Consider the following 14,421-nt stretch of genomic DNA (forward strand, 5'->3'; position numbering starts at 1 on the left):
CCTGAGGTTCTTCAGGATCAGATGAGAAAGTTTACTTCGAAACAATTTTCACCTGCTGTTGTGCTTTTATCATAGATTTATAGAAACACAAGAACTCCACGTTTGTGCTGTTCTTTCCTTTTTTTGTGCATGGTATATGAGCCATACAAGCGTTGAACCTCGAAACTTTAAGAAAGAAGATTGAGCTACACCTTGAACTTTGAACCAGCTAATCTTGAAAGATCAACACATGGCTAGCTGCAAATCTCATATCAAAATCTATTTTGATGCTTTATGTACAACTTTTTTTGATTTTGTACATAAAATTAAGCAACAACGTGTTGCTTAGCATAACAGAAAATCACTTCTACTAGACCTAGGCAATGATGGATTTGCATATCATGTTGATGGTTATGAAGAGAAACCCTAACATAAATTCCAGAATTGTTAAATTCGAGTTTCCTGCTGAGGGCACAACCAGCAAAATAATTGTTGATACCCTCTCTCCAAATTTGCCCTGCCCTTGTGATCGCTTTTGGAAAGATGTTCATGAGAAGAATTCGTAGTCCTTGGCTGTAAGGATGATATGCCTTAGGGCACCAATGGGTGACAGTATCATCAAGAGAACGCCAAGTATAACGCAGACCTGGAAAATATTTTTGAATTAAAATCAAATTAATCAGCTCAAGCCTCAAGGAAATATTTGATTACTTGTGCGTGAAGCAGTGCAGGTTGTTAAAGATTACATACCCAATTTGCTGTCCAAGAGAAGCCGAACCTCTTCGGTTTGTAGATGGAAAGCCACATGACGCAGGGGAGCTGCAAACAGGAGAGTTTTTTTAGTAATTATAACATAAATATGCAGTAGGGTTGAGAGCTTACAAAGTATGTTGTTGGGGCAAAAGCAAATCCTCCGAAGAAAGAAAGCAGGCCATTGAAGAATGGAATACATATACCAACAAACATTGTGAGCCCTGAAGCAACCAAGTCGAAGAAAAGATTTAGCACCCAAAGTTGCAGATGCAGACTTACAGAGGTATTCAGAACAGGTAGCTTGCTTGCTGATAGAAAAATAGAGTGGCCTGGAAGCTGCACTTACCAACATATACCGTGCGAGTAACAAAGCGAAGCATGAAAGAAGGAGAAAAGTGGAGTTTCTTCACCAATGCAGTTTCCAGCAAGTCGAACACTGCAATTGCATATATCTGCAGATTGGAACATAGAGACGAATATATATATATATATATATATATATACACACACGATCAGTCAATACATGTGCATGCAAGTGCAGTAGGCTAGGAGAATAGACCAAGCCTCAACTCATAAGAAATAGAACTGATGATTACTAATAATATTAAAAAAAAAGAGCACCTGGTAGCTTCCAATAACATGAATGACAACAAACATGTTAGCAGCTGCAATAAGCCAAGATGGTTTCTGCAGTGAGATTAGAATGTTGTCGTCCACGCTGTTGCCATAACACCAGTATCCAATCAAGGCAACTGGGAAGTAGCAGAAGGCGACGACGAGATATGCAAGGAAAGCTCCTCTCCACATGGGTTTCTTGGAAGGCTTCTCTGGAGAAGAAGGGATTGTTGCTTGAATCTCCAAGACCACATTGTGACCAGCATATGCAAAAGCTACATCACCCAAGGCAGTGATAAAGTCAAAGAAAGCTCCTGTTCTAGTTCTTGCTTTGTAGCTGTAGTCGACATCAGGCTGAACCCCCTTGTTAAGCGTGACAGCCCAAGCAATTGTAGAGTAACTGCAAGCAATCATCATGATATCCAAATTAAGAAGGGTCTAATTGGATTATGCATATAGATCTAAAACGGATGGTAATTTAAATAATTATGCTTGTAAGGGAATTGTAACATTGTTACAAAGATATTAGTTACAACAGCCATTTGTATTTAATGGCTGGGCACATATGTACGTACCTTAAGGACATGACTGCTGCAGCCAGCGAGATTACACTAATGGAGTTGAGATTGGGAAGATGAGCCAGTACCATCTGAACTGAGGCGAAAATCATGATGAAGTATGTTAGCCTGATGTCTTTGCAGTTGGGGCAAACCACATCATGGAACTTCTTCAATGATTTTCCTCCAGTAACCATGTAGACAATATTTACTCCAACTTGAACAATTAGTTGCTGTGGCACAACAATCCAGAGACCCAGCTTGTCTCCAAACACATGTTGCCCTAGCTCATGGTACCTGTCAAATCGCTTGCCAGGCACCATCTCATGCATTTCGACCATTTGCCACAGAGTGTACAACGTGATCACCCATGACAAAACAAGTATGGCGATTCCTGGTCCCCTGTAATTTCATTAATGCAGAACAAGGGAGTATTAGATATGCTCCTACACACACACATATATTGATCTACGTATATATACCGATTATTTAGCAGCCAAATTAATTCAATATCATCTTTAAAAATGGTCCGATCATGATAGAAAATCAAGCATATATACCATCCAAGTTGAGCCATGGCATAGGGGAGGCTAAGGACACCAGCACCAACCATGGCAGTAACATTGTGGAAGGTTGAGTACCACCATTTGGCTTTCCTAGAGGAAGTGATTGGAAGCCAATCATCTATGGCCTTCTCTTTTGCTGCTGCATCATTCCGTGACTCGTTGTAAGCCATAATTACAATCAAGCTTGCGAGTTAACTTAACGAAACAAAGTCGCAGAACAGTTGGCTGATCCAAGCAATCTTAGGGCCTTGTGGATCCTTTAGTTCTCCTCGAGCTGTATATACAGGAAGCTCTAATGAAATCAGCACAAAGAAACGCAATTGTATATGAGATGATAGTGTGGAGGATGCTGTAATTATCAGATGATCCTTAGAACAAAGATGGCAAATTCGTGACAGTTGGTGGCTCAGGATGCTATTTCGCTTCATAACCGAATTTTGAATCTAACTAAGCCATCCGTGGAGGGACATGGGATACCACCGTTAAAAGTACCAACATACCCTTATCCTGTGTGGTATCTATATCCACAGGAGGGGCTTCGTTAGTAAATTCGTGCATGTTTGAAAATGGCATGTTGAATCTTTAATTTGATACTGATATATATTAGCCACTAGTTGATCGAAAATTCCTCCAAAAAGCTGGCTATAATTAGATCAATAAGCTAGAAAGATGCGTGTACGGGGGAGACTGATGTCTAAAGCAGTGCAGGGAATCAGCTATAATTAGATGTCCTTGCCATGTTGTTGTCTTGTTTCTTACTTGTCGCTGAAGTAAGTGTTTCAATCAACTTCAACATCAGCTTTAGATATCTGCAAGGACATTAAAGCATATGACAAGGTACTGTTTTGCAAGCTCACCACTCAACATTATGGTAAATCGTTTCTGAATATATGAGTTCGATTCCATAGTCAGTTTTGTTAGAATCAAACAGTTAATATACTGAAAAAAGTTCAACTGTGAATTAAGAAATGTAATAGCAGAGTTTCGATATTTATTAATAAAACTCCTTTAAACATTATTCAGACTAAGACAATCAGTATACACACACACAATAAAACTAAAATGTGGAACGAACACCTTGGATTCCTAAACAAAAATTCTACTCTCTGAGGATCCTGCCAAAACTCCCAAGTCTTTTTACAATCAATTCAGGCTACTAATGGATTGGCATGCTTGTAGCTCTGATTTGTCCCTGAAGCTTCCACTGTTAGACCTTGTGCACCAAAACAAAAGTACTGGTTCATCAACTTCTTGTTGAAGGATGCTTGCTTATGTTTTAATGGCTGATTTGAGTATGAGGTTCCTGCAATATCGATGTCCTTTTCTTTATCCAATGAAATGGGCGAAGACAGGGATGACCTTGGAAAGGGACTTGAAGGTGAAACGGCTAAATGTTGTTTTGCCTGAATAACACCATGCATTAGCCCGATGGTAAATTTCTTTCTAGTTAATGGACTTGGAAGACTGCTCCTTCCAGAAAATGTCCTTTTGTTGGTTGAGAAGGAAAACAGTTTTGAGTATCTCTGCCGGAGAGGAATTGGACGGTCTTCCAAGGTTTGGCATAAATTAAATGAGTTCAAAGGGTCGTCATCTTCTAATTCCATAAAAGCAGCTTTTTTCTCTTTCCTCCTGGGCAACTGAAGGAGAGACCTGAGACGCCTTGCAGTATTATTTACAGAACCTGATTTTTTGTTGTCCAGTGAGTTACCCATGTCAATATCACTTGGATCGCTAAAGCATGAATTGTCACCAACACTTGTGTCATCACAACTGGCATCAAATGCGTTCTCGATACCAGTGTACAAGAATATCTCTGCATCTGGAATTCTAAAAGAAGTGCCAGGACTCATTCCTATACCATGCCCTTTCAGATGGGAAACCATAGCACTTCTAGCTATGTTATCCTGACAATTAGAGATCCCCCCGGCTGAAATCAGCTCCTTTATTAAGATTTGAGAAGATGCTGATCTCGGTCGTTGCTTGAGGAGATCTAGTGGAGTCATGGCATTTGCATCACGGATATTTAAGTTGATTGATGGTACAGTCATGAGAAGTTCCACCAGATCAGACTGAATATTCTCGATTACAGCCAAATGAAGAACTGTTCTTCCATCATTGTTCTTGACATTGATGACATCTTTGATATTCAAAATTTTACCACTTGCTAACTGCTTGATGAGCTCAATCTGCCAATCCACTCTTCGAAAACCAGAGGTTCGAAAACCTGACACTGCCATATGGAGAAAAGTATCTCCATAGCTGTTTGTAAAGGTTGCGAGTGAGGGAGATGCAAGTATCAGAACCTCTGCCACAGCTAAGTAACCCCTGTAAGCAGCCACATGCAGTGCTGTGTTCTCTTGATAATCTTTGGAGGCAATGATATCAAAGGATGTAATAAGATCCTTAACCACCTGCATGAACAGGATAGATTATTCTGTAAGTGCTACTTTTCTTAGGTCCAAAGGATAGGGATATCACCATGAAGAACAAAGTGGATTCGTCCCTGCACGAGCACAAAATAAAAAATGAAGGGGTAATAGTAACAGAAATGGACTCGCGATAGGTATGCAATTACATGCCAGCAGATGGGCTCTAGATATAAAACATTTCCAATCATGAGATTCCACGTGAGTAGATAGGAGCGTTCCTGACATCTGATAGCCAGTCCATCAAACAGAAGTAAAAAAGAAAAGATAACTCCTATGATCTGTTGGCCATTTCTTTCAAGAAGTAAAATGAGTAGACTCTTACTGTAAGAACCAGCAATATGGGACTTCTGCCAATGTATGCATTGCGGCTAACAGCAATATGGGATTCTCCCAGAAAAGGCTTAATACCTATTTGATAAGTCAAGGTTCTTGATTTGAAGAAGGCTCATAAAATATGAACTGATGATAAAATTGGCACCTGAACAACAAAAATCCAAATGGTACACCGACAAACATGTGTTTCAAGGATGGCAGGTCTCAGAAATGGAAATTTGGATGGAAATGGCATCATGTAACTGCACTATTGCATACGGCTTCGTTTCATTTTTGAGGAACTTATTGAATCCTTGGTCTTAAGTACTATTTGAGAAAAGTCAGATAAAATTCAACAATCAGTATAGTAAAGGCTCATGAGTTAAAAAATGGTATCACCCATAAGCAGAGCTTAATTCTAACTTCATGCTTTACTGACTATGCTACTAGCAGTTTCAGGATTTGCAAGTCATAAATATCAACCTATGAAATCCTCCCTACTCCAACTCATATGCATAAGCAAACCTGTATCTTAACATATTCTAAAATCATAGGTGGAGAAATTCACTTAAAACCAATGAAAGATGTGAACTGTTGAAACAAGGGGGGGAATTAAACCAGGAGCAATCAAGGAGTCTAATCAAAAGCATCACAAACAGGTCCTTTCCTCAAATGGGGGAAATCAATCTTTCTCTACCAGTCATTTAATATTAGATGACTGTCCTTTCTACATCATAATAACTTAATGCACTTGGAACATGTACTCAGAAAAGAGGAAAGGAATGACAACCATGCACCAGCAAACTAAGATATCAGTAAAGCTTCTGACCATGAAACTAGAAGTACAAGAACGAGTATCTAGAGTTACTGAAAAAGCACAAAACAGAATAGGCCTTACCTCGACCTGCCCCCTCCCTGCGGCAGCATGTAAGACCGTGGACCCTTGAGCATCTCTATAAGCCAGAATATCAGAGCAATCTCCTAGAAGCTCCTTCAAGATCTCCAAATTCCCACCTCTAGCCGCAGCATGGACAGCTCTATTCATCATCTCCCAGTTAAATTCCGAATGACTCTCAATCTGCTGCTCTACCAACTCTCCTCCAGAGCCAAGGCCACAACGTGGTGAAATAGAGAAATCAAGCAAGAGCCTGAAAACCTCAGAGTTCCTGCTCCTGGCCGCGGCATAAAATATGTCAGTAACACCATATTCTCCTTCTCCAAAAACAAGAAGAGGGTCTCTCTCCAACAATTCCTTGACAAAGCTCCCATCACCAGCCGAGGCAGCAGTGTACAAAAGCCAACCACCATATCCAGCTCTAATGAGAGTGTTGTGACCTCTTTTTGTTTCGCATTCTAGCAGGAGCTGCCTGGCTACATGAGAACGACATTTGGCAACATCATTGAACTGCTCCTCGTCGTCCCAAACAGTTTCTAGCCGACGAATCCGACGAAGGGAAGTGAGTTTGATTAGGAGATTCGTGTCAAGGTAAAGAAGTTCCCTCACCAAGTCATAGTGGCCATTAGCAGCTGCAAAATCAATGGGTGTCGCATACCACCACTGATCTCCAGTGCTTTCCCACCTAAGAGGAAAGTGCGAAGGTGGCATCGTTGCCTATATTCGATGATAAAAAAACAGTAATAATTAGTAGAGTTGAGTAAGTACCCAGCAGATGTTTTAATCAAGAAAACGCAGAGAATTCAAGAATCCAGCGGGAAGTTGTGAAAATGAGAGCAAAAGTGGTAAGAGTGAAAGGCCATCAGCTAGTAATGATTGCTAGCTCAACCTTTCAAAGTGGAATTGATTCTTTTTATGTGAGAAAGTTTTTGGGAAAGTTGCAGGGATAAGGAATATTGGAATTCAGGAATAAAAATTAGATCACAGCTCGTGGGAGTTAAGCGAGGCACAGGGGAAGAAACAGAGAACTATCAAAGGAAACCCACAGCAAACCAGATGATATAGAGGGAACAGGAGGCAAAGAGGGCAACTGTCGCTTAAACGAGGCTCCACATGCAATGAATGAAGAAGAGCATCTTGTGAAAGTAGAGGAAATGAAGAAAGGATACACAGGCCAAGCCATACCACCCTTTCAACTGTTTGCAGAAGATAACATAAAGAAAATGACCACTTGGTTTTTAGCCTTTTGGGAAATTTCTTTCTTTCTCGTGGTGGAGAAAAGGAGTTTGCATTAGATTCCTTTTGGTCCGTGAAAAAGAAACTTTAATTCCATTTCCTTCAAGGAAACGAGGGACGGATGGGTCTACACTCTCTCCCAATTCACATAGCTTTCGTATCTTTGGCTTTTTGCATCAAATTATCTGCTATTCAAGGTATTTAACACCCTCCCCTTCTATATTATAATTTTGCATTATGCACTCAAAGCATCCATGGCCTTAACTAATATATGTCCCAAGCCAGGCCACCAGCTTATCAGAACTTGCATAATTGGACGAAGAAAGCCATGCAAGGATGCGCAACTCATTATCCGGTCTGTTAACTATGTTCAAGGACAGTGACAGACAAAGCACATTCATTAATGGCTTCATTCTGCCGTTAATGCAACCGAAGTTTGTTAGGCTAATGCATCTAACTCCACTAATAAAAAACCTCCACCCAGTTACTTACAAACCATCAGTCAATCAAATTGATGTTTCATTAATTTTTCCTCTCGCTCTAGGAGTTGCCCCCGTGATTATGTCGCAAGATCTCTCCTTTCATTCGCTGGTTCCTTGCATTTTAGTGTTGATCCAGCTAGAAACTTAGCTGCTTAAGTAGATACCAGGACAGTGTCGGTTGTTGATTCTGTTGTCTTAAAATAAAGTGTTTTAAGAGCAGCACAATCAGGTTGACTTATTAGGGGGTGGCAGAACAATTTCTGTTTCTGTTATTTTAAAAAAAAATTTCTTTAAAAATAATTAAATTAATATTTTTTTAATATTTTTACTATTTTGATATATTAATATAAAAAATAAAAAAAATACATGAAAAAAGTTATTTTAATATATTTATAAGTAAAAAGCTATTTGAAAAATATTTAGTGAGTGTATAGGAATGTAAAATATGTTTCATTTTAAAAACAATTAAATTAATATTTTTTAAAATATTTAAATATAATAATGTTAAAAAAATAAAAAAATAATTTAATATATTTTTAAATAAAAAATATTTTTAAAAAATAGTTGGCATGTATCTGTTCTTCTTTATATGATGCAAACCTTGATTGATTTTGCAGTACAAGCAAATCATATCCTTTGATTGGATAGCTCAAGGAATGATCCAATGGCTGTCAATTTATTGTAAGAGCTGGAACCGACCATGTGGTAGGTGTAACATGCCGACTGATATTTTCCATTAGAGCAGCACGAGCTATTGTAATTTAATTTTTTTTATTAAAAATATATTAAAATAATATTTTTTTATTTTTAAAAAATTATTTTTAACATTAATATATAAAAACAATATAAAAAAAACAAAAATTAAATTCTTAAAAAAAAAAACAGTTTCTCAACCGTGTTTTCAAACAGTGTTCCAAAAAGAGGACAAAGATTTGACGATAGCAATCCAACAAATTGGACTGCACAGAAATCACTCAGTCTCTACTTCGAACCAAAAAAAAAAAAAAACAAAGTAGCCAATCCAAATTTCACTGTAATAATCCCCCTTGCTATCTGCTCCAATCTTGTTACTGACCTCGATCACTTCGAAGCACTGCCGGCTCACCAAACCGACCCTCAAATATTTAAACCAGGCCTGTAAATATTGTGCATGCTATTCAACCTATTATGTGGCGTTTTATCAATGTTCGGGTTAGTTTGAGCGCACCTTAACTAATCCTACAGACCTTGAAGTTAACGACCATGTAAGCCTCCAGTAGCCACGAGGTTTGTGAAACTCGAACTAGTAATCTATGAGAAGTAAATTAAGAACCTGATCAGTTGAGCTAGACCCCTCAGGATTAACTTCCTGCAGGGGTTAACTATTGACCTCTATTTTATATTAACGTGGGTGTTCGGGTTAGCTTGTGCATACCTCGACTAATTCTACGGATCCTAAAATTAACGACCATGTAAGTCTCTAATAGCTCTAAGATTTGAAAGACTCAAACTAGTAATATCAGAGGAGTAAATGAGGTATAGTACTTTATGTTAGATTCTCAAAACGATTTATATATGTCAATCAAGATTAAATTCCGTTCTGAAATACATGAAGAAAGCATCATCTACGTCAAGACTTCTTTTCTATGAAAGCAACTTAAATGAATTCTCTATCAATCAGTTTGAGTTCTTCCATGTATAGACAGGAGGAGGGTTTGCTACGGGAGAAAGATGCTTTCAAGTACAGTAAGAAAAGATTTACCGGTTTACCTGATAAAATACTCGAAAACTGGCCCATGTTGCACATGCATGGTTGGCTTCATGTTCTCCGAGGACATCCTCGTGAAAGCAATTCCATGGCCCATCCAGTCACTTCTTGTTTTTGTTTTACTTCTCGTCACCTGTCACCAACATTGGATCACGAGATATGGTTTTCCTACAATTATTTAATTGTTATCTGATCACACAGACAAGATCATGTGACGCTGCATCTTTGATGTGCACCGAAGAGTCAAACCAGCTGATAATGATATATACTAGATTGCAAGCACAAAACAGCAAAGATCTCAAGTTAGTGATCTACCAAATCATTCGAAACTCGATGGATTCAAAGAGAAGAGACAAGCTATGTCATCTGGGATCTTTAGTCAAGTGTGTGAGCTCCACTAACGTTTAACCTTAAAATTAAAAACAGGGATTGGATTGTAAGATCATCACGGAGAGTTGTCATAGACCAACCTCTCTTAGTAGAACCAAAACGAAGGGTAAAACCACAGTATCAAAACCAAAACTAGCAACTCAAATCACGCAGAGGGGAAATTGAATTATTATCTTCAATCCACTGCCATATGATCCACTGTTTCAGGAAAAATCAGCAGTAGTCATTAGCATGTTACGTGTTCATGGGAAATCTTGCCTTCAAAACATTTTTGGTTCGGGTATTCTCAACGAGGCCAAAAAGGACCGAAATCGTGCTAAGAATCGGTGAATTCAGAATATAAAATCTAACTGGCAAGTCCTCTTCTCATCACCCAACCATCACAAGTTACTAGAAAGAATAAACCATAGGCATTATAGAACTAAAACCAGAGGTGCGTTGAATATCAAACTTAAGAACTCGAGTAGCCAGCTTAATGTACCGAGCACGCTATCAATGGAAGTAATACAACCCCTTTGGCTTTCATCATCCACCATTGTCGCTGTGCATTAACCCCCACACAAGGGGTTGCCCCAAATTACCTCAATTACTTATTAAACTTGAAGTAAATACCTTCTAAATTTGAACTATAATGCTCTGATAAGGGTGTCGAAACATTCACGACATGCTTTTGGATGGAAGCCATGGGAGGGCCTATTGATAGTTTTTCGAAAGAAGATAGTCAATGGATGCAAAAAACCACGAGGTGTGTCTTTTTCAAGGTAAGTTGCAGCACAGGGAGTGTCCGCAGGACTAATTCCAAGAATATGATATAACATTTCTTTTATTTGAATACCATGGATTATTTTTTGATAAAAACAGACTCGTCCATCAAGTTTCCGTCCTTCTGTTAGCTTTTTTTATACATGTTGTGTTTCTAGGCTATCATTTTACGGTCAAAATTAACAGAAAAACCTATTTTTTACCAAAAAAATAGTTGGAGGTATTTAAATGAAACAAATTAAAGGTCAAGAGCTAGGTTCAATTCGACCCGTTCAAGATAATTTTGGGTAATTTAACCTTTTGAATTTGTCTACAAATCCTGTGACTCATTGATTTATATGATTCATTATCAGGAAAATGTCTTTGCAATCGTGATCCAAACCTTGATTTGATTAACAGTTCAAGTGCAAAAACATGAACTAAATCTACCAAACACCAGTTTTTTCTTTAATGAACGAAGAACCAAAAAGAAAAGGAAAGAAAACAAAAAAAAGCTATCAGTAAAGGCATCCTAAATTGACCAAAAATAGCACCAGCATGCTAAAATGCCATGTATCAGTATACCACATTCTATGGGAGAAAAATAAGTTTATGAAGAAGAAAAGATTCGAAGATGTTCACCATGGATTAGGGAAGCTTGTGCCGTGCATTTATAATTTTTTCATGAAATCTTCAATTTTCTCAGCAGTATCATACATATTCTTTAGTTTGACCTCCTCCAAAAGCAAATGACATGTTTGATATTTTGGTACTATATTTTTACCGATCATTTCCTTGAACAGATGGCAAGCCCACTCGCATTTGTTTGCTCTGCAAAGGCCATGAATTAAAAGAGCATAGACTGATCTATCAAGACTTAGCTGATGCTTTTTCACCATGTCATCCATTAATTGAATCAACAAATTCATGTCTCCAATTCTAAAGCATGCCTTAAGCAATGGGTAGAACGCCTGACCAACAAGCTTGCAATGTGCCAACGTTGCCATCTGCTTGAGAAGAGAAAGGGCCTTTGATACTTGACCATCATGACAGAGCATAGCAATCATGGAGTTATAGGTAGATGGATCACGAGAGACCCCTGTATTTGGCATCTCCTCAAAAAAAATCAACGGCCTTCTGAAATCGACCAGCTCTCCCATCAGGGAATTGTAAAAAACCGTATCAGGTTTACATTCAGCTGACTTCATCCTCTGAGCTAGTTGTAAAGCCTCCTCAAAATTTTGTGACTTGGCCAGAAAAAACAGTGATGGTGGTGTAAGTAACAGCATTTGTTGGGCACCCTTGTGCTTCCATTTCATCACATCAAGGAGCTCATAAACCTTATAAAAGTTGTATTGGCGGCAATAGAATAAGATGATGGTGGAGTAACTGATTACACAAGGGTGGCAAGCATACCCTTTCATCTCTTGGAGAGTCCAGAGTGCTTCGTCAACCCGATTGGCTTTACACCAACCATGAATTAAAATGTTAAATGTGTGAGCATTAGGCCAAATATGCGACTTAAGCTCCAAGAAGATAGCGCGGGCCTGCTCAACATAGCCCTCTTTGCAAAGGGTGACAAGCAACTAGTTCATAGACTCCGTGTTCTTCTCCAACCTGAAAGTTCCCAACTCATCAAACATCCTCACAGCATCTTCTCATTCTCTTGCCCTAGAAAACCTTTTAATGGCCTTACCCACAGTGTTGAGTGTAACTAGATGATTTCGATTCATTTCCTCTAATAGCCCTCATTTGATCCATTTGTTTCATTTTCCCCAGATTGCCCACCATCATATCATACGCCTTGGGTCTATGTTTATAGCCAGAGCGTAATCTAGCCCATCTAAAAACACCCAAGGCATATTTCCAATCATCCTTAAAGCGGGAGAGCAATTTGTCAACAAGGCTATTAGAAACCTCGATGTTATTACACACTTTATCGTACGCCAAAGACAGAAGAATCTCATCAGGACTGCTTCCCGCACGAACTTTAGCAGCGACTAAGTTAACACTCGACTGATTTCTAGGGTCTAGACGCTTTTCTTGATGATAAATTTTAGTGCTTGTAAACAGGGAAGATGATTGTGGAGAAGAAACACAAGAAGAACGACTAAAAAGATGGGCGTTTCTAAGACAGCTTCTTAGTATTGGCACCATGTTCATTTGTCTTGGTTTTTTAATAAAATTCCGACAGCTATAAACAAGTAGAATAAAATAGATACCTGAAAAATTGAAGAGCTGAACCGCCAGTAACACCAGAGCTAGCTTCTGTGGAGAAACTCCGGCGCTTCTTTGTGGTGTTGGACTATGATGGTAATAGGCTGCAATAACCGGCGAGCAAGAGCTTGGGCTTATTTTGATTTAGGTAAAACAACCTCCAGCACCGAAACCGCCTCCTTTCCGAGTAAGGATGGGCTGAATGGAGCCTTATTATGATTTGGGTTGGGTTCGGTCTGCTCCATGATCATTATGAGTGGTCGATTTTCTTCAGGTTTTTTTTTTTTAATATGAAAACGTCCATTAATATTTCAAATATAACCACTTTATCACTTTTGTTAGAGGCAAATTCAGAGGAAAATAGCTTAATTTGTTCTTTTATCCTCTCTTTATATTTATAAGATTACTAGTTGAAATTTGTGGAACCACTTATACTACATGTTTTAATCATAATTTTAAACTCTACTAATCTATTAATTTGGAATGTAGTGTAAATTATACTCTACTAATCTATTAATTTGGAATGTAGTGTAAATTATATTTATTTTTGAATCCTTTTAATTATTAACTGGATCAATTTTTAGTAATATTAACTAGATCAATTATTAACCGGATTAATTTTTAGTAATTCAATAGATTAACACATGTTTTAGTTGATCGATTCAATCTAGATAAAACTTGATTAAATTAATTTTAAAAAATTTACATTGTTATTATAAAATTGATCAGATGAATTAACCAACTCAAACCCTAAATCAAGTTGAATTTTGAGTCTAATATAATAATTATGATTTTAAATTATAAAATCAATTTTAATTGGAGTTGAAACAATGAATAAAAAATAATTTTGATAAAGATAAATTTTGATTATTCAATGAATTATATAAAGTAAGAGACTTTTTTTATAAAGATATTTTAGTTTCCAAACCAAACATGCCTAGTCTCCATGTACAGGCTTCGCACGTGGGCTAAACAACTTTTTTTTATATATGTTATTTTAATTATTTATAAAATCTTTAAAAAAAAAAAAAAAAAAACAGGGATAGGTTATTTGTAATATACTTCTATCCTTTAGATTAAATATATATTTACAGTAATGCTTTTATAACTCAAAAATCATAAGAATCTATTTGAGAAGTTTTTATTCCAAGATATTAAATAAAATAAAAAAAATTAAAATAAAATTTCCTAAAAAAGGATAAGAAAATAAATTGATTAAATAAGAATTTTCATAAGGAATCACAAATTAAAGGAATTGAAGTAAATAATAAGATTAATATATTTTCAAATATATGTTTAGTCTAAAATCTGACAATAAATCATAAATATTTCTTTCTCGTAATGTTGGGTGGGCAAATAGATGATTAGTCTCATAAATTTAGTACAAAAGTCCTCTTCAGCATCTTGCTGGAGCCTCTCTGTTCATGATCCAAACATTTTCATGCCATCATCAAAATAAGAAAGCAAACCAGCAGAGGGAAGGAGAGTGCGAGAAAAACAAA

At 37.5% G+C, this 14,421-nt stretch overlaps 2 protein-coding genes and 1 pseudogene across 5 annotated transcripts; all 3 read right to left on the bottom strand.

The window, feature by feature from the left end:
* Positions 1–234: 234 nt before the first annotated feature.
* On the bottom strand, positions 235–3,085 carry LOC7480930 (lysine histidine transporter 2). Its single transcript, XM_002312606.3, has 7 exons — positions 2,465–3,085; positions 1,923–2,306; positions 1,354–1,747; positions 1,079–1,184; positions 862–953; positions 730–798; positions 235–625 (listed from the first exon to the last, which is right to left on the bottom strand). Exons 1-7 carry the CDS (start codon positions 2,638–2,640, stop codon positions 527–529), a joined length of 1,320 nt encoding a protein of 439 aa, XP_002312642.1. The 5' UTR covers positions 2,641–3,085; the 3' UTR covers positions 235–526.
* A 346-nt stretch (positions 3,086–3,431) lies between these two features.
* On the bottom strand, positions 3,432–13,064 carry LOC7480931 (uncharacterized). Of its 4 annotated transcripts, none has more exons than XM_024606690.2 (3): positions 12,925–13,064; positions 6,110–6,823; positions 3,432–4,881 (listed from the first exon to the last, which is right to left on the bottom strand). In XM_024606690.2, exons 2-3 carry the CDS (start codon positions 6,815–6,817, stop codon positions 3,619–3,621), a joined length of 1,971 nt encoding a protein of 656 aa, XP_024462458.2. In that variant the 5' UTR covers positions 6,818–6,823; positions 12,925–13,064; the 3' UTR covers positions 3,432–3,618. The 4 variants fall into 4 exon arrangements, with proteins under 4 accessions (XP_024462458.2, XP_052310951.1, XP_002312643.3 ...); XM_052454991.1 differs by lacking the exon at positions 12,925–13,064 and adding an exon at positions 11,487–11,631; XM_002312607.4 differs by lacking the exon at positions 12,925–13,064 and adding an exon at positions 9,574–9,726.
* On the bottom strand, positions 11,351–12,865 carry LOC18101631 (pentatricopeptide repeat-containing protein At3g04130, mitochondrial-like; annotated as a pseudogene).
* Positions 13,065–14,421: the final 1,357 nt, after the last annotated feature.

Source organism: Populus trichocarpa, chromosome 8 (assembly GCF_000002775.5).
Source record: "Populus trichocarpa isolate Nisqually-1 chromosome 8, P.trichocarpa_v4.1, whole genome shotgun sequence".
NCBI lineage: Eukaryota > Viridiplantae > Streptophyta > Magnoliopsida > Malpighiales > Salicaceae > Populus > Populus trichocarpa.

Coding starts and splice junctions, on each gene's coding strand:
- LOC7480930 (XM_002312606.3), bottom strand. CDS start 2,640: ATGGCTTACAACGAGTCACGGAATGATGCAGCAGCAAAAGAGAAGGCC. Junction 2,307..2,464: donor GCCATGGCTCAACTTGGATG/GTATATATGCTT, acceptor ATGAAATTACAG/GGGACCAGGAATCGCCATAC. Junction 1,185..1,353: donor ATGTTATTGGAAGCTACCAG/GTGCTCTTTTTT, acceptor TCCAATCTGCAG/ATATATGCAATTGCAGTGTT.
- LOC7480931 (XM_024606690.2), bottom strand. CDS start 6,817: ATGCCACCTTCGCACTTTCCTCTTAGGTGGGAAAGCACTGGAGATCAG. Junction 4,882..6,109: donor CAGGGAGGGGGCAGGTCGAG/GTAAGGCCTATT, acceptor CTGTTCATGCAG/GTGGTTAAGGATCTTATTAC.